The 19504-nt window shown below is 39.8% G+C and overlaps 1 protein-coding gene across 10 annotated transcripts in view; it reads right to left on the bottom strand.

Moving 5' to 3' along the window:
* cspg5a (chondroitin sulfate proteoglycan 5a) overlaps positions 1 to 6197 on the bottom strand; it is a 121774-nt gene extending 115577 nt beyond the window's left edge. For all 10 annotated transcript variants that reach the window (XM_041792650.1, XM_041792640.1, XM_041792643.1 and 7 more), the window contains exon 1: positions 5668 to 6197. In XM_041792650.1, the coding sequence (XP_041648584.1) occupies positions 5668 to 5767 (100 nt within the window). In that variant the 5' untranslated portion in view covers positions 5768 to 6197. The remainder of the gene's footprint in view (positions 1 to 5667) is intronic.
* Positions 6198 to 19504: the final 13307 nt, after the last annotated feature.

Here is a 19504-nt window from a genome sequence, read left to right as displayed (position 1 = left end):
ATAATTGTGGAGCTAAATTCTCTCTGCTGTTGTCCAAAAACCTCCACCAAATGAGAAAAAAAACAGCTGACAGTTGACATCCATGATAACTGATAATGAGTCGCAGACAAGGCAGACGCCGGCTGTAAAAAGGAAAATAGCAGCAATGTTCACATTGGTATAATTCCACTGCCTGAATCCACGCCAAGTTCAAACGTGGATCATGTAAATTTACCAAATTCAAAAAGCAATACTGCTCTTATACATGTTAAAATGAAATCTGTGCGGTGACATTGACAGTGCTATTTCTTCCTTGCAGTCAAATTTGAGGCACAAACACTGGTATTTGCACAGCCAACAGTCAAATGTGTGCTTCTGCTGAAAATCAAACGGTATAAGCGACTCATGAAATCATTATGCAGAAATAATGAATACACCAGCATGAATACTGATATCATCTACAAATTAGAGCTGGTAATGATGGACTACACCCATCGCCAGTGGCTTAACTCCCACTCACTCGTCCGTGGTCAGCAGGCGTCAAGCCGTCAGACTTAGCGAGAAATTTCTCTGTGTGCAAAAATCCAAACCAACACTTAAGCCATAATGGAATTCAAAGTGCAAAGAATTTATTGCAGAGATATGAACGTGCTGTTCTGCCAGCCGGCGTACAAGGATGTGTGTGGTTTCCATGGCGACAGAGAAGATGCAGAGGAGGGAGTGCAAAGCCATTGTTCACAAATAACCAGAACTGTAGCTGCATACATTTCAGGATCGTCCATTTCTCCTTCTTTTTAAAGCGAGTGTTTTTTTTTCCTGCTCTGCGATAAAAAGATTGGGTTAGTGGAGTCATGGTGGGAGGATTTGGCTTGAAGATTAACCCACTGCACATCAAAGATGATCTGCCAGTGAGCAGATATGTGTCAGCAGGCCAGAGAGCGAGAGACACAGAGGAGGAGGAGGAAGATGAAAGGAGAGGAGAGAAGGGCATCGAAAAAGCTGCACATGCATGAGATTCAGCACAGAAATGGGAAGCCAATATTCCACCAATCACCTATCAACCACCCTGCATGGGGGGAGGGAGAGGATCGGAGGGATGGCGGCGGCATATCGTTGGTATTAAACACCCAGAAAGAAAGAGGAGGATTGCAAATGGCCACCAGAGAAAACGCCGACAGGAAATGACTGACAGGATTGTAGTCTCCACACAGGGTAGTCAGCTTTGCTCGTCTGAGCATCGCTCACAGATGTGGGGCAAGCTGCTGCCTCCACACTTCACCGATGAAGCGAGAATATGTCGTAGCGTGTGAAGGTGAAGGGTTAGCCCAAGGTTGTTTGAATGCATCTGCACCAGATCTGCCAACATCTTTTTGTTTAATATCCACCAGAGTTTACGCTGACACAGCTGTACTGCTGCACTGGTGTAAAGTGGCAAAAATCACCTGTTTGATGGTTTTATTAGCTTATATATGATCGAGCATGATAGCTAGAGAAAGGTCAATACTTAAGAAGCCATGGTCAGTGGCATATTTTGCAGAGCAGGTTGATATTTTAGGACACTTTCTGCAGAGAGCCAAAGAAATACTCCTGCATGTAACCATTTAAGCTTTATATTTGAACTTATTTAACACAGTAAACTAACATGTAGCTCAGAGATGGCAGTTGGTAGATTTTTTTCAGCATTGCTTGATTCTCTATGATAGCAGCTATATATAAGAATGACTTATAGATAAATTACAGGCATTTTTTTGTTTTTGGTATGGTGTTTGTGGACAGTGGATGTTCTTACAGAAGACTAGCAAAGGAAGTCAAGAAGTCACATTGTGAAAATTACTCAGTACATTTACTTAAGGCACAATCACTGTATTGCGTTGGTATTCTAAAAATAGACTTTTAACATAGAAGGGATGCATGTAATTATGGCTTAACAGTTCAAGTTAGAACCCTCAGAAGTCCAGGTCCAAAATTCTATCAAATGCTCTGTCTGTGCTGTGATGCAGCTGCCCACCACTACTAGCTACAGCAGCTCCAGCTGCCATAATGCTCATTAACCCAATGTAAACAACGCTGAGCTGCTATCATAGATAGCACCTCATAGGAACAGTGCAGTTTAGCACTATTAGAATCCAGAAAATGAGGTAAAAGTTCTACTAACATTTTGTCAGGTATATACTCACATGAGGTATATACTCCTCATAAAAGAGGAAAAGAACAGCAAAGAAAAACTCACCCACCGCCTGGTAAATTAATTTAACCTTACGAAGCAACGAGGCAAACAACAGGTAACCCAGAGAGCAGTTGTGATTTAATTTGTGTACTGTCAATGCAGTACAGCTAGATTCTTCTTAAACAGTGTGCTAATGCTTAAATAGAAATAAATGTTCAAACACAAAAGTTTAAAATAGTTCTCCTGTGTTCTGTTGAATTTCTACCATGATGATAATGGGTACAGTTTTTACACTGACCCAACAACACTAATTAATGTGATGTGCACATTAACCTTTACAGGTCCATGGCTGTTTTGCTATTTTGTCAAAACTTTTCTTTTGACAATATAAAAGACTCAGAAAATGTATACCATGCTCATGTTTGGTATCATTTTATTCTGCACCATCTCAACTTTATGAAGTGAAAACTATTTTTTAAAAATGTTTAACTTATTATAACCCAAAATTACCCCCCAAAAAAAGATTTTTTTTCATTGTTATTTAAAACAGATAGTGTAATTTTTTTCAAAGAATATAAATATGTGTAAAATTAATTGTTCTATTAAATTCAAATGATAATATTTCCCGTTTTATGTAGCCTGTTGACATCAAACAAAACTCAGAGGTAGGCTTACATATCACGCTTTCCACACTCAGTAATTGCTATGCAAAATGTAGTTTTGTTTTCATGCTATCATGTGACAAAAATAGCGGATGATGAAATCACTCCGGTGGGTCCGCCTACGGTGGACCCCTAAAAGTTAAAGAGGATTGAAGCAAAAAAAGTGATACCCGAGTTACTTTAAGTAACTAGTTACTTTGACAATGCAGTATCTCAGTGTGTCATCCTGGGATGCTGCTGTGCTTACATTGGTCTTGAGTAAGGAGGGCTTGTAATTCTCTGTGTTTGTAACAGCATTAATGACTTTAAAAATAAATGCATCACATTACTAGCTACCATAAGAGGCAGCAGAGTTACTTTAATGTGTTGCTTAGTAACGTATTACTCTCAACACTGCTTGTTACCCAAACTGTTATCTAAAACTGAGAGGTGAAACAAAGAACCTCCTCAGTCATTAGAGTTAAAAAAATGTTAGTACTTTATTTGAAAATAGACTAAAGTAACTTGCAACTCTGGCAGGAGGCTCTCAATCAAATCAATAACAAAAGATAATGTCAAGGGTAGTGGAGAATCATGGGAGGGATTCCCTGCAACTCCTTGTTCAAAGACAATCTGACACAGAATGAGCCAGCACACTGTGCTATTATCACGTTAGCTCTATCCATGCTGAGGTCAGCTAATGCTTACTCTTAACACCAGTGTTGGCACACATGGAAGCCCTGGTGTGGCAGTTTAACTGGTGAGATGTTATGGTGGGCGTGGTTTTAGACGACCAATTAAAGTTCAACATGCTATTATGCCACTTGCTTCCCATAATGAGAATTTATTAGTACCTACAGAGGCATTAACCTCTTTAGGAAAGTGAGGTTTAAACTGCTGTAAATGACAGTAACAGGCTAAGAGAGATTTCTTGTTTTAAGCTAAGTATTTTTATCCAGCAGTTATGTTATTATGAATGTGATGGCTATAGAAATGTTTGTACTTGTTTGAGGGATGTGTCAGTTGTGTGGTGGGGCATAATTGCAGTACTGAGCTCTGATTCAATCTGCACTTGAGCAGATTTAATTATGGGGAAAAGTTTATTAACGTTCAGTCTACATTTTAACTGTTTGTGAGGTTTTCAAGAGTTTGGGCAGCAATAGTACAGGAAAATACTGTACACATCCTATATCAACTATAAAAAGTTAGAATTTTTCAGGCTCAATTTAGTGTGAAAATTCTGCATATTGTACTTCTATCCTACAGAGATGAGAGTGTCCTTTGACTTAACTTTTGGTGGGAAAATCAAACAAGTGCATTCCCAACATCAAACATTCACTAGAGGGACATAAAGCCACCAGTGCTCTCTGATTCATGCACTCTAAACCAGCTGAATACGCTCTAAAGAGCCGGCCACTTCCCTTACATCTGCCCTTAATGAACCAGGGTGTTGCTTGTGAAGTCCTGTTAGAAATAGAAGAAACTTTATTTGAAATAGAGTAAGTCAAGGCACTGAGATGGCATCTGTGTGCTAAATCGATAAAAATCTGTCTTGAATGTGCACCTGACAAGGAACAGTGCACCTGACAGGATGTTCAGCTGATGGATTCTGTCCTCCAGATACACACACGTGCACAATACCACCTCCATTTCTGGACATCACCTTGCCATCACATACCACGAATCTCATCCAATGCCATGACAAGAATCAGCCAGATTATACTGGATTATAACGCCACAGTGATTTCGTCTCGTGCACGCTCCTGCATTATTAATCTGACAGTAATGTAGCCTGGACCTCAAACAAAGGGAGCCATTTTTTTAATGTTTACTCGTGTGTTTTTTTCTCCTTCATCCCTCTCTGTGTATCAGAATGTGCATCCAGATCCCCTCATGCATTATTCATCAGGTCCCCGGGCTCTAATCCTCGCCTTTGTGTCGTTGTAGTGCCAGTGTGCCTCCAGGGATCCGCTTTACTGCATCGGCTGGCCGCTGTCACTCTCACACATCTCTGTAATTTCTCTTTTAAGATGACACACAACGTCTCATAGTGTTGATTTAGTGACCTGGTTTTGCTGTGATTTCCTCCCAACATGTCTTATCAGTGTTTGTTCAGTGTCTGGATGGAGCTGAATGGCATCTTTAACCCCCCATACTGTCTAATGACTTACAATGTCTGCCACACTCAGCATGCTGAAAGTGACCTCATTGTGTAAAAAATCTTTGCAATATTCCTTTAAAATGAGCCATTGCAATGGAAATTGCAGATGTTGGAATAATGTTCCATAATCTTCTTTATTGCAGCATGTCCAATGAATTTAAATTGACCTAAATGTTGCCTGCTCTTGTGTCTCCATAATATTCATAAGGATTTAGGACTGTCTACTTGTGTCTTTATTGTGACCTAATTTTGCTTCATGCGCTTTTTTGTCTCCTGTGACATCTGTAGAAGAGTCCTGCAGAAACAAAGGGCTCAGTAAGATCATAATAATGACATTTCTGTCCCTTAGGCATTGGTATCAACACTGGAAATTAAAATAATGTTCTTTTATTGTCATTCAAAGGTGTTTATGCTCCAAAATGTGCACATTTTTGAGGAGAGGCAACTCAAAACTCAACTTATTTACAGTAAAATGTCAACAACATTGCATGGTTTATTAGGATATTTTACATAGTGGTTTTCTGTGAATGCTACAGTGTGATGTGCTTTCCTAACCCACAATCCAGAGTCTCACTGACCTCCTTTCTGGCTGCACTGTGGGAGTGAGTTTAGGTACCCTGAATCCACAGAGAGAACATGCACGCTGCTCCTGCTGCAGGAAAATTGCATTATAGTTGTTTTTGCATGTTTTAAGCGAAAGCTGAAGCGGTTTTTCTTACCGTGCACAGTCAGTGGGATCAAGTGCAGAAGCAGGACGCACGACAGCAGCGTTAGTCTCCAGCATCCCGTGCAAAAAACGCTCGCCTCCTTCCTCTGCATCCTCGCTGTGCAATGATAGGAGATGATCAGCAGACACAAAAAAATGAAATCCTGGTTCTAGTAGTGGTAATAGAGTTCAAAAATGTTGCAAAAAGTAATCCGGATAAGTGCTGATTTGTCTAGACTCCAGCCTCCCTGCGCTGCTCCTCCATAGCCGCTCGGTCTCTCCGTGGATCCGTTGCTGGTTCACACGCTCGCCTCAGTTAAGCACACAGAGGCTGGCTGGCTTTACGGCTCCATAGCATGAGAGACGGCGATGGGAGACGGTGAAGGCGAGGGTGGGGTGTTTGGTAGTGGTGGTGGAGTTGTTGGAGGCGGGGGGGGGGGGGTTGAGTTTGTGGGGCGCAGACGCACGCCGTGGCTCGGCTTGGCTTGGTTTGGCTCGGAAACGGATCGGTGCTTTTTGGGTACTTTGTGACTGAGAGGGAAACAAAAACGCACGGCGGAGTGCAGCGCTCAGCAGCCCTCTCATCATCAGAGGAGGGAGGGTGGAGGGGCTGTTGATGCCCCCCTCCTCCCCACCCACCGAACTTCAGCCCTCCCTCCTCCCCCGTTTTCCCAAGAAGCTTTCCTCTTCATCCTTTCTTATCTTTTTTACCATTTTAATACTTTAGAGAGTGTTATCTTCTGTCTTTCTCTTTGGGTGCTCTCTTTCTTTCATGTCCCTCCTACTCTGCCCCATTCCCTCTTTTTTGTCCAAAGCTGTGTAGCTAACTGTACAGCAAGGTCCAAAAAACTGGCATAGATACTTTGAAATTAGTAACTAAGTTCTAATTAACGTAAAGAAAACAAGTCAGGATAATCCCTAAAAACCAAGTCCTTTAGGGATTATCACACCAAAAAAAATCCCCCAATCATCATAAATCTTACACTTTCACAGCGACACTGAGGTAAGCCTACCAAAGCATTTTGATCCTGATCGCCAAAATAGAAAACAATGCATGGACAGATTTCCACCAAAATTGATGGGCATATTTGGTAAAACAGTCCAGCTGCAGATGTTAATGTGACACTCCATCTCTTTCAGAATGGAAGTGCTTTAATTTGTCAGTACAATGTATTTACAATTTTAGATTTTTTTTAAAAGTCTACATTATTCATAAAAATCTGATAGTCCATCAGATAATAACCGCAGTGCAAACACTACAGACTAAAAAAGTCAAAATAAAACAGAAAACAGAAAAAGGGATTAAATTATATAAAGGCTACTAGAAGTGGTTACAGAAACCATTGCTAGCTATGTTAGCTTTAGCCTAAGCTAACATAGTAATGTTAGCTTTAGCAAACATAGCTGAAGCCAGGATACACAGGAAAGTAATTTTTCAAGAGCTACAAATTTTACTCAAAAATAGTAAAATTTACTCTATTTTGAGTGCATTTATCACCAGCCACCACCAACGATGGAGTAGTGCTGCATTCCTTTTGTCACTGTAACTCATATTCTGACTTATTTTTCAAACTTCCATATTACAACTTGTGAACTCGTTATTTCACAGAGCACCCAAACCTCGACGACACAACATTACAGTACAAACAAGTGGCAACCTCCAGTCCTGAAAAATGAAGCCAGTGCGGAAGTGCAAAAAATTGCTATACTGCGAGTGTCCACTTGAGGCTGGCTGCAGGAACACCGGAAGTCCCGTCTGGACACACATTAAACAGCCGGTTTTGACACTAGAAATAAACTGGTTTACAGCCTGGTTCAAAACACCAAATGTGTCTCATTAGCTAGTGTCATATTGTGCTCCCTCTGTACAGGGGGTGAATTGTTTTGTACCACGATCATTTGGATTATATTTAAGATGAAAGCTGATTGGCACGTCTCATTTGATCGACAGATAGCTCAGCAGGCAGAGGCTCAATTTCTGTCAACCAGAATGCTAGCTAGCAGGCTTAGTGGGCGGGCCGTTAGGTTGATCCAAAGTTCGGTTGAGGCCGCGATTTCAATATGGAAGCCTCCACGGATTGGCTTCAAGAACCGTTTGAGTCCGCCTATTGTTAGCAGACGACTGACGTCACACAGGGTTTGTCCAATTCTTTCTACAGTCTGTGATTCAGACTTGTTTTTCTGACTTCCGACTGGAAGTGGCTTACAGAGCGTCTCCCAAAATCGTATTTACAACTTGTTCTTTCACAGAAGTCCCAGACCTTGTTGACACAAAATTGCGGTACAAAGCATTAAGTGTAGTAAAAGCTGTGATTTTCATCTGTTTTCAGAACCTTTTGCTGTGCATTTTTAGGAATTGTACACAACACTACGCTGCAGTTGCACGTCGTGTGTAGCAGCAAACTTGTAATTCATGAAGAACTGTGCAGTCTGTTGTTTTAAAGGCTAATTCGTTAGCAACTGGTCAGTGTTGCTAAAAACAATGACTTGCTAACGCGAGAAAATAATCCATCATTTTTCCAACTGGTCGTGGTTGTGACGAAAGGAAGGCATAAGTGGAACAGCATAAAAATACAAACGAAGTAAGTAAAACTTTAAACACACTGGAGTAAAACTTTAAACACACCCACTCAAACTTTCATTCAGCTACCATCACTCATGGATGGTCACAGCTGCAGCTCGCTAGGCTTCCCAGCCGCAGATTATCACCGGCAATCAAGATCTACACACCTGGTGATGAACTTTCACACACCTGTGTACTACAGCTTCTCGTCAGGTAACCTGGCTCCTCTTCAGCCTTTAGATCTTGTAATCTTTGAGTGAGTTTGTTGCCTTTTCAACTTCTTTTAGCCCTTTTTACCTTCAGTGTCCTTCTGTGCCACTGATTCTGTCAACCACCAGTTCACACACCATCATTAGCACTACTGATATATCATAAAGTTCTTAAACCTTACTGCCTCATCTCATGCTCTACACCTGGGTTCTTGTCATATGTTCATCACAATTGCTTCTTTAATATTAGAACACTGTCTAATACTTATATATCTTATATATCCTCTTTTGTTGTTCCTCTATTTATAGGTAGGAAGGCAGCAGAATTATTTATTAAGAGAAAAATGTAGCTTTATAAAAAGAGAAACTACAGTGTATTTAGAGTAAAATACAGCTCTACATAATCGTTCCTTGATGTGTGGAGAATATTTCTGTAAGGAATGAAAAATAGCTCTGAAAGGACTAAATGGATTTAGTCAAAAACAGCTCTATAATGAGTAAACTGTGTTCTCTATTAGTCTGTTTTGAGTCAGCTGTTTTTATTTTGTTCATCATGGAGAACATAACCATCATTTAGAGTAAAACAACTCCTAAAACATTACTCAGCAAGCAGTTAATTCTACTCCAAATAGACTGGAACCAAATGTTATATTTTTCAGAGTAAAATTGTATTCAAATTGAGTAAAATTTACTTAGGTAAATTTACTGTGTGGCTACGTAGTTGACTTAGCAACTTTGTAGGCTTAGCTTTAGCTATGTTAGCTATATAGCTATATGAGCTACATAGCAATGTTATCTTAATAGCTAATGGAGCTTTGGAAGCTACGATTGCCGGTTAAGAATGTTCAGATGGAGGATGAACTTATTCCTGTAAGCAGACTGTTTACTCGCCTTCATGAGAAGTTTTGTGATCAGGTTTTGGAGTTAACAGGATAACTTTTGGAATCCTAACCCTTACCCTATCTGTAAACTGAAGTTTAATCTGACTTTATTAGGAAAGTTTTAGCGTGTATTTCCGTTCTGAAATAGCATGTCACATTAATGATCTGTGAGAATGGCCGTCAGAGCTGTACGGTCTGAAGTCAGAGTGTTTTGGTAGATTTAGGACAAACAATGAATCGATGTCAGAGTCACCACTGCTGAAAAAGAGAAAATATAAAAAAATCATCAAAAATGTCAAAATGGACATTTTTGAATGCTGACGTCTCAGTTTAAGTAAGTCTTTTTGTTGTGTTCCTTTATAAGTTTAGTATTGGGAGGGTGCCCCTGTTCACTTTCCAATTTGCTTGTTTACTTTGGACTTCCACTGGGTCTGTGTCCGGTCCATCATGGCTGCGCTGTAGTTTGACCGCGTGCCCCGTCGTCCACCAGCACTCACTAAGTATCTTTACGCAGCACGGAGCAGCAAGGCCGTACTGCTTGACCCGTGAGACAGAGGAGTTCAAGCAGTAATTACAGAATCTGCGAGGAAATACTACTGAAGAGCTGTAAAAAACTTAAACATATGTGTAACTATTGCTACAAACTGAAGGAGTTGGAAAAAGATGGACTTGCTTGAATTTGGATTTCCGCCTTTTTTTTTTCATTTAGTATGGATTTTTGTACTTCTACCATGGGTACAAACTATTTATAAATAAATGCATTTCTTCTTGTCCCTCTGACCTTTTGACTCCAGGCTCAGCTACACCCCATTATGGGGTTTTGTCGATGTAGTAAAGTAAAGTACGTTCTGGCATTTGTCTTGCATCAGCAGAGTATTCAATTCTGGAATTTAACCTGATATTTTAATTTGGTTACAGCAACACTTCCTGCCCTGCTTGATTTTCTCTGTGCTGCATTGGTGCACAGAGCTCCGGCAAAAATAGAAGTCTAACACATCTGCTGTGGATGGCTCCGAACTGCCTGTAGCGGAGCAGAGACATCAACAAGGTATTTTCGTCAACACAACTGCCGATCTCTGGATATTTCCCCTTTTTTTGTGACCATTCTCTGTAAACCCTAGAGATGGTTGTGCAGGAAAATCCTAGAAGAGCAGCAGTTTCGGAAAACTCAGACCAGGCACCAACAACCATGGCACGTACAAAGTCACTTAAATCCTTTTTCTTCCCCATCCTGATGCTTGGTTTGAACTTCAGCAAGTCGTCTTGACCACGTCTACATGCCTAAATTCGTTGAGTTGCTGCCATGTGATTGGCTGATTGGTTATTTGTGTTAACAAGCAATTAAACAGGTGTACCTAATAAAGTGACCAGTGAGTGTAGATCTTGTCTAAAGAGCTAAAACCAACAAATGTCCAAATGTAACTGTACACATGTTTACATCATTTTATTGTTTTCCTTTACTGTTTTAGTTATTTAATAATTCCTTCCATGTGTCTCTTAGTACAAATAAAATAACCACAAACTTTTATTTCTCTGTTACCTTTCTTTCATTCTTTAGTTATTCTCATCCTCTTTAACCCTTCTTTCTCCTGCATAATGATCTACTGCATGATCTTTCCCTTCTCCATTTCTACCTTCTCCTTTTACTGAACTTTTCCCTCTTTTTTCCTTTTCCAGAACATTTCAACTCCTACACTTCCACACATTTCTTTGCCTTTGTCTTCCAAAAATCAGCTTCTTTCTTGTTTTTGTCTTCAGCACTTGCTCAACAATGTTTTTTCTCCACTTCTTCCTGATACATAAAACGTCTCCTTTACCCCTCCTCCCTTTCTTCCTCCCCCTCTTCTGCCTTCTTCCAGCTGCTTCCCAAAACATCCTCTGTCTTCTGTCAGGCTCGGGCTTTTCTTTCTCCCCTTACATGATACTTTCCCCATTCTGCTCACCTCCTCTGTTCACTTCCCCAAACTTTTCCATCCCCCTATTTCCCTCCCCCCTTTTCCCAAAGCTTTCAGTTATTTGCCATTCATCTGACTGTGTTGGATCTCAATAGTGCACACTCTGCACTGGTCGCCTTTATTTTTTTTTCCCAGAAGGATCTGGTTTTGTTTGGAAGGAGCTTAACTTTACTACATCTCTAAATGTGTGAGCAGTTGTGAGTGCTTGTCTGTTTTTTATAAGTGGGGATGAAGCAGTTTGAGATTATGTATTAAAAAAAATAAAGAGTATGACAGCATCAAAACAACCAGCTTTGTCTAATGGTGTGACACTCAGAAGCAAACAAAAGGTGGGGGGGGGAAGCAGGGGGGATTGGGGGTGTCTGGGTGACGGGGGGGTTGGAGTGGTAAATCGGGGGGATGCACATGGTGATGAATGCCCAAGGGCCCCGGGGGTAATGATGGCGGTGGGGGTCGTGGGCATTCTTCTACACAAAAAAAAAAAGCATAAAAAGAGAGAGAGGGAGGGGCGGGCAACAGGCGATGTTTGTGTGTGTGTGTGTGTGTGTGTGTGTGTGTGTGTGTGTGTGTAAATTTGTGTGTGAGCAGTTTGTTGTTTGCGTACGTGTCCATGTGGCATTGCCAGAGTGAAATCCAAAATGTTTAGTGGAATAGAAAACGTGTTTGGTGGGTTGTAAAAAGTAGGTCAAGATTAAATTTGGGAGGCTTCCATTTAAATAAAATGAACGCTGTCCTTTTTCTGACCTGCTGCAGTTTGAACAAAACAACTTTACATCTACATATGAGCACATTTTGAATTAAATTTCATAAGAATAAAAATAGAAATAAACATGCCGACTGTATAGATGTCCTCCAGGATTTTCCTATATTTTGTTGCATTCATTTTACCCTTGGCCTTTACAAGACTTCCAGGCCCTGCTGCTGAGAAGCACCCCAACAGCATGATGCTGCCACCACCATGCCTCACAGTGGGGATGCTGTACTTGTGGCGATCAATGCTTTGCATCTTGTCTGATGGCCAAAAAAAACGCCCCATTTTCGTCTGATCAGATCAAAGAACATTCTTCCACTTGACCATGGAGTCTCCCACATGCCTTTTCTCAAATTCTTGTTGAAATTTAATTTGAGTTTTCTCTTCTTGTTGTAGGCAGAGTCTCTCCCATCTCAGCTGCTGAAGCTCAGAACTCCTTCAGAAGTCATAGGTGTTTTGATGGCCTCTCTCACTAGTCTCCTTCTTGCACAGTAACTCGGGCAGATGACAAGTTGTGCATTATGAGCTGTAGTTATCTTTTAAAACTAACGACAAAATGGTTTTATGGTTTTTTATTTTCATTAGTTACATTTTATTTTATTGATTCCAAATTGTTGCACCCCTCTGAAAAAATAAGGATTTGAACAGTCTCTTATTTAGCCTAAAAGAGGCACATAATAGAGGCTCAGTTAATATCTGTCCTCCCCAAACATGCTGTCCAATAACTCTTGAGAGAGCAGTGAGTACCTGTCATGTCTCTACATCTCTCTCTTTCTCTTTCCATTAACTTCTCCCTCTTCCCCTCAGGCACAGATCCACACAACCATCAGTTTATTCATTATGAGCACACTACCGACCTTCCTGCTCATTTGTGCTTTTATCTGATTTCACCGGGCGACTGGTTTTATCTATTCCACTGTGTGATCTGAATATGAGCTGACAGCAGCATTGGACAGGGAACAATAACTAGAAGCTTCCCATCTGTTATGAACTTCAATTTTGGCCACATTTCAGTCATATCTTCCTATTGCCTCGATCTAATATAGAGAGATCTTTGTCTTTCCACTGCAGTTTTTTCTCTCTGCGGTCTATTGGAAGACATTCTCATCTGGTTGCTCTCTGAGGTGAATTATCAGGGATGATTTGATGCTTACAATCAATGCTATTATCAAAACATCACTTTACAGCTATGCTGGCTGCATGTGACAACCATGCATTGATGGGCTTCTTACACTCAGTTAAGATTGGGTGCATGTTTGCTGCAGGTTTGATGGCTGTGGCCCGTGTCTGCTCTGACTCTCAACATGCACTATCTCTGTTCAGACAGTCTGAGTAAGAAATTCAGGGTATGTTTAGTTCATTTTAAAAGTCCAGTTTTGGTTTGAACTAGCAAAATAATTGGACTTCTTCTATCTGCATGCACAACCCCATTTCCAAAAAAGTTGGGATGCTTTGTAAAATGTAAATTAAAAAAGAATGCAACAGTTTGCAAATCTCATAAACCCATATTTTATTCACAATAGAACATAAACAACGTATCAGATGTTGAAACAGAGATGTTTTAAAATTTCATGAGAATTATTAGCTCATTTTGAATTTGATGGCTGCGACATGTCTCAAAAAAGTAGGGACGGGGCCTTGATTACCATTGTTTAGCATCCCCTCTTCTTTTAACAAGAGTCTGTACTGCAAATGTCTTGGAAGTGAGGACACCAGTTGCTGGAGTTTTGGAAGAGGAATATTTTCCCATTCTTGCCTGATGTAGGATTCTAGCTCCTCAACACAGCTGGGTCTTCTTTGCTGTATTTTTTTCACTTTATAGTGAGACAAATGTTTTTCATTGGGGCAGGCCTACCATCCAAAAGGTTTAGATTGCAGGCAGGCTAGTTCAGCACTGTGAAGCCATGCTGTTGTGATGGATGCGGTATGTGGTTTAGTCTTGCTGAAATGGTCAAGGCCGTCCCTGTTAAAGAATCTGGATAGGAGCATATGTTACATGAACCTTTTGGTACTTTTCAGCATTGATAGTGTCTTTCCAGTTGTGTAAACTGCTTGCGTCATAGGCACTAATACAACCTCATACCATCAGGGATGCAGGCTTTTTAGCTGTGCGCTGAAACAGTCTGGATGGTCAGTTTTCTCCATCTTTTCCAAAAAGAATTTCAGATTTTGATTCATCTGACCACAGAACAGGTTTCCATTTTGCCTCAGTCTGTTTTAAATGAGCTTTGGCCCAGAGAAGATGGAAATGTTACTGGATCATGTTCACATTTGGCTTTTACTCTGCATGATACAGCTTTATCTTACACTTGAGGGGAGGCTTAATGAACTGTGTTAACAAACAATGATTTCTGTAAGTATCTGAGCCCTAGCAGCGATTTAGAGTATAAAATCATGCCTGTTTGTAATGCAGTGCCACCATAGACTGTAAAAAGAATTGGACAAACCCCGTGTTACGTCAGTCGTCTGCTTACAATAGGCGACTCAAACGGCTCTTGAAGCCAATCCGTGGAGGCTTCCATATTGAAATCGCCGCTCCAACCGGACTTTGGATCAACCTAACTGCCCGCCCAGTAAGTGCGGCTTCCTGTCAGCCTGCTAGCTAGCATTCTGGTTGACAGAAATTGAGCCTCTGCCTGCCAAGCTATCTGTCAATCAAACGAGATGCACCAATCAGCTTTCATCCTAAAGACAATCCAAACGATCGTGGTACAAAAAAATTCACCCCCCGTACAGTGGGAGCACAATAAGACACTATCTAATGAGACACATTTGGTGTTTTGAACCAGGCTGTAAACCAGTTTATTTCTAGTGTCAGAACTGGCTGTTTAACATGTGTCCAGAGGGACTTCCGGTGTTCCTGCAGCCAGCCTCAAGTGGACACTCACAGTATAGCAATTTTTGTACTTCCGCATAGGCGTCATTTTTCAGGACCGCAGCTTGCCGCTTGAATGCCACCTGAGGATCACCAGCATCCAATATTGACCTTCAGCCTTGTTGTTTGTGCAGAAATTTCTCTATATTCTGTGAATCCTGTCATGAAGGATTCATGTAGCGTAGATGGCTAGATATTTAAAGTCTTCACAATTTACATTGAGGAACATTTTAATGAAATTGTCCCACAATTTTTAGAAGCAGTTTTGTTGCAGATTAGTGAACCTCTGCCCACCATTACTCCTGAGAGACTCTGCCTCTCTAAAATGCTCCTTTAATACACAGTCATGTTACTGGCCTGTTGCCAGTTAACCCAATTGGTTGACAAATGTTGCTCAAGCTGTTTTTTCATTAGTACTTTACTTTTCCAGCTTTATATTCCAGCTTATGTTTTGCTGAAATGGTAAAATGCCTCAGTTTCAACATTGTATATAAAATTTATGTTCTATTGTGATTAAAATGGGTTTATGAGATTGGACAATCATTGCACTCTGTTTTTATTTACATTTCACACAGTGCCCCAACTTTTCTGGAATTAGGGGTTGCTAACATGACATACAGATTTCATGACTATCCATCCAGTTATTGTTGAGATCAGTCTGCATGAAATCTGGCAAACCAAAAAGGGTGCTAACATGGATTACTGGACAAAAATCAATCAGGATCTGTCTGATTTCAGGATGGGTTTATAGATCGTACTGGGGGAAATCACTGTTATCTATTTGCTGACAAGAAAACTCTAAAAAATGTCCAGTTTACAATGATCTAAATGGTTGATTTACTATGTTTGAAAAAGCTGCAGTCAGAGCCATTCTCCTTACTAAATAAGTGAACGATAGGTCAAACTCTGCCTGGCTGGCCTCACAGTGACACAGCTGATGAAAGGAAACTGAAAACAAATTGATTATCCGGCTTGAAGTCTCTTTTATAAAAGAATCACATTGATGTTCATGCACACACACACACAGACACACACTTGGCCCTCTGCCTAATGCTGTCTGGCTCTACAGTGTTTTCCACTATTTTGGGGTTAATTCCTCTCACAGATATCATGTGCTGTTGTTTTGAGAGTCCAGGCCAACTGCTGCAGTGATATTAAATAGGGGACACACGTGGATTAATGCCATTTAATCTCACATTCACCCCCAAATTATAAAGACCACCAGACCTTCAGGATCTCCACCTCACATACCGTATACTGTACCAGCCTTAGCATCATACATACTTCAATCATTGCTCAGCACTCACTCCTATCCTTCCTTGTCTTTTTCATAACCTGGAAGAACAATAAAAATCATTTTTAATAAAGTTAAACAAACAGTCAGACCCACATTTGGCTTCAGCTGGAGCTTTCATTCTCCACACAGCAAACAATGATATTTTTTTAGATGTTTCTCTTTCCTACTGGTGCCTCTTTTTTGGTTTTAAATTAAGTGCAAAAGAAATTAATATGTTTTTAACATGACTCCAGAAAATGCAAAGTGTGGAGAAGAATGAAAATAACTATTGAATTTAAGTTAAATAAAACTCTAGGTTGATGTGAATCCAGGGATATTAGGGCAATATTTGCTTTTGCAGAAAGGTAAAGGTATGCCTGCACACTTGAACAACACAAAAAGAAAGTTTATTAGAGCCCCCCTGAATTGAGGAAAGCACTCACACCATTATCCTTCCTCTTGACCTTTTGTTGACCTTTGAAGAAGAGACAAGGTCTGTTTCTGTCTCAAATCTCTGTTATGATGCTTGAAATGATCCATAGACCACTGTGGCTGATAGATTTGGTAAATTTACCTCACAATAAAAAAAAAAACCAGCATTTAACTGACTGTTAACATTCAATAAAGGCAGTGACATCAGCTAACAACAGACTGTACTGAGATGAACTGCTCTGTGATTTTATATTGTAGTGTTAAAGGGGCGGAACCATTCTCCACTGTGGTCTCATGACATCATGAGCTCACAAATTTGCCCCGCCCACATAAAAACAAGCCAGGAGAGAGGTGAAAAACTTTGTAGTGGTTTCAATCCAAAATTCAGCCACATGTAGATCTCAGTGTTTTCATGTTTACAGCAACCATATTCCAACATATCTAGAGTGTTAAGACACTTTTTTTTTTAATTTCACTTTACAGGGTCTTTAATCAGGCAAAAAAATAGTTCTTTTATTGTTGTACTGTCCCATTGGACCTTATGATCCTGGATCAACCCTGCACCAAGAGTTAAAATAGACAGTACTTAGATATGTAATTCTAACATGACTTCCATACTAAATGTGTTAGAAAGAATAAACAGAATTGTTTTTAATCATTTCACTCTACTGCAGATCTTTAGTGCTGCAGAATTTGCTAGCTTAGGTAAACAGCTGCACATATTTCCAATTAAAAGCGCTTCAACCATCAGAATAGAGCGACATCCATGCATTTAAATGATCAGTTGTGTGAACTAAATGCTGTTTCACAGTCCTACCAAATGGAGCATTCATCACTATACAGCAGGTAATGAGTATGTAGCAGACCTGGGGTTATTCAGTGACCTACATCCTACTCTCTAGGTTTAGACGTTATTGTACGGAGTCTAATTAGCGTACTCAGAGGCACATGCAAGGCGCTGAAAGGAGAAACTGACCTTGGAGCTCGTTTCAGTAGGATGTTGTTGGAGCATGTTTGGAAGGAGAAGGTTTTCTCCTGGTTTATTGTTAAAGAATCAGTGCAAATGTTTTCAAGATTTTAAAAAAGAACATTCACAATTGTAGGTAGTCACTAAAATCATGTTGTTCAGCAGAGATAGGGTTTTAAATGGAGGACTTCAGAAGGCCACATCAACCACAGAGGTCCAGGGCTGGATCGGTTTGAACTGTTAGCACAGACAGTGAATGCTAAAGACTGGAGACGATGGGTAATGTCTCTGAATGGTAGATGATGGCCCTATAAGATTTGAAAAACTCTATGGTGCAAGTTTCTGGACTTAAATCATGAGATTTAAACTTGAATTGATCAACAGCACTCCTGAAAATCCATATCCAAAGCTGAAAAGTGGTAGGACACTTTTAAGTTGCTAAACTAACAAAAGTTTAGGCTTTTGTCAGTAAGATTAGCTTGGTATAGAAGGAAAGCAGCATAAAATGTGCTTAACCTTTAGGTCTTTGACCCCTTTTAACCTCTCCATTATCTCATTCTTCTCTCCCTGCCTCGTTCTAAGGATATCACTCATTTTCCTTGTCCCTGTGTCATTTTTCCTACGTTCTATTCTTGGGCTCAGATGGTGCAGCCTGCTGTGTTTGCTAACCAGAGCAGAAATAAACTATTTGTGCCCCCCACTTCACAACCACCCCCTCCCATTACTGTGTCCCCGACATTTTACCCCTCATCCCTACATGAACCCTGCAATAAAGCATACATGTTCATTATTTTACTATTACTCACACATATTCTGGAAGTGTTGTCTTGAATTTAAGGTCAGTTTAAAATGAAGCCTCAAGTTTGAGCATGCTAATATTTGTTGATGTCAAATACTGTACCATGAGGGACAGATGAGTGCAGTCAGGAAGGTTTTCACTCTGTCTTTAATGCTGGGATTACCAAGAAGTCCAAAAACACCTCCAAACTTTACTTTTGTGAATATTTGTCCAAGTCCTGTTTTATTTAATTAACAGAAAAAGCTCATTTGTGGACGTTGTTTACAAGTGGATTTCTCTCTATTCAGCTCACTACAGACCTGTGACACAAATAAAAATGAATATTTTGTTTAAAGAACAGTCTAGATATCATTTTTCATCCCTAACAGTCTGTTTATATCAATGCAGCTAACATGCCAGTATAAATGCTGACATGTACCACCATGGCAATGCCTCACACTTTAAGACTGATCTACTCTTTTATTTAAAATTTATTAAAATAATTAATTACTATTTATTTCATTTCCATTATGTCTCCAAACTGGAGATACCTGAGGCTGGAGCCATTTTTGCCACTTTTTAAACTGCTTTTCACCATCTTTTATTCATTTTTTAAATAAGGTAATCCATTTTTGTCCCTTTTCACAACTTTATCACTTTCATTTTTTTCTGCTATATCTGGCAGTTTTTTTTAGCCAGTTTTTAACATTTCTTTGAGTTATTTTTATAATTACATTTTGACAATTTAATACTTTATCTTTGCCACAATTAACTATTGGCTTTAACCATTTTTGACACATATTTGCATTTTTGTAACTATTTTTTGCCAATTTTAACCCTGTTTTTGCACCAATTTTTGCCACTTTCAAACCATTTTTGTTGCTTTTAAACTACTTTTCACCATATTTCATTCATTTTTAAAATATGGTTATCAATTTTTGCCACTTTTTAGCCCCTTTTTACTACTTTATCACTTTCTAACCCATTTTTTCTGCTATTTTTGCAACTTCTTGCCACTTTTAAACATTTCTTTGTTATTTTTGTCATTATTTTTTGACAATTTAATACTTTATCTTTGCCACATTAAACTATTGCTTTTTACCATTTTTTTGCATTTTTGTAACTAATTTTTGCCAGTTGTAAACCTCTTTTGCACCTTTTTG

Source organism: Cheilinus undulatus, linkage group 8 (assembly GCF_018320785.1).
Source record: "Cheilinus undulatus linkage group 8, ASM1832078v1, whole genome shotgun sequence".
Taxonomy (NCBI): Eukaryota; Metazoa; Chordata; class Actinopteri; order Labriformes; family Labridae; genus Cheilinus; species Cheilinus undulatus.
The sequence above is the reverse complement of the archived record's forward strand: the minus strand, read 5'-3'. Positions and strand labels throughout refer to the sequence as shown.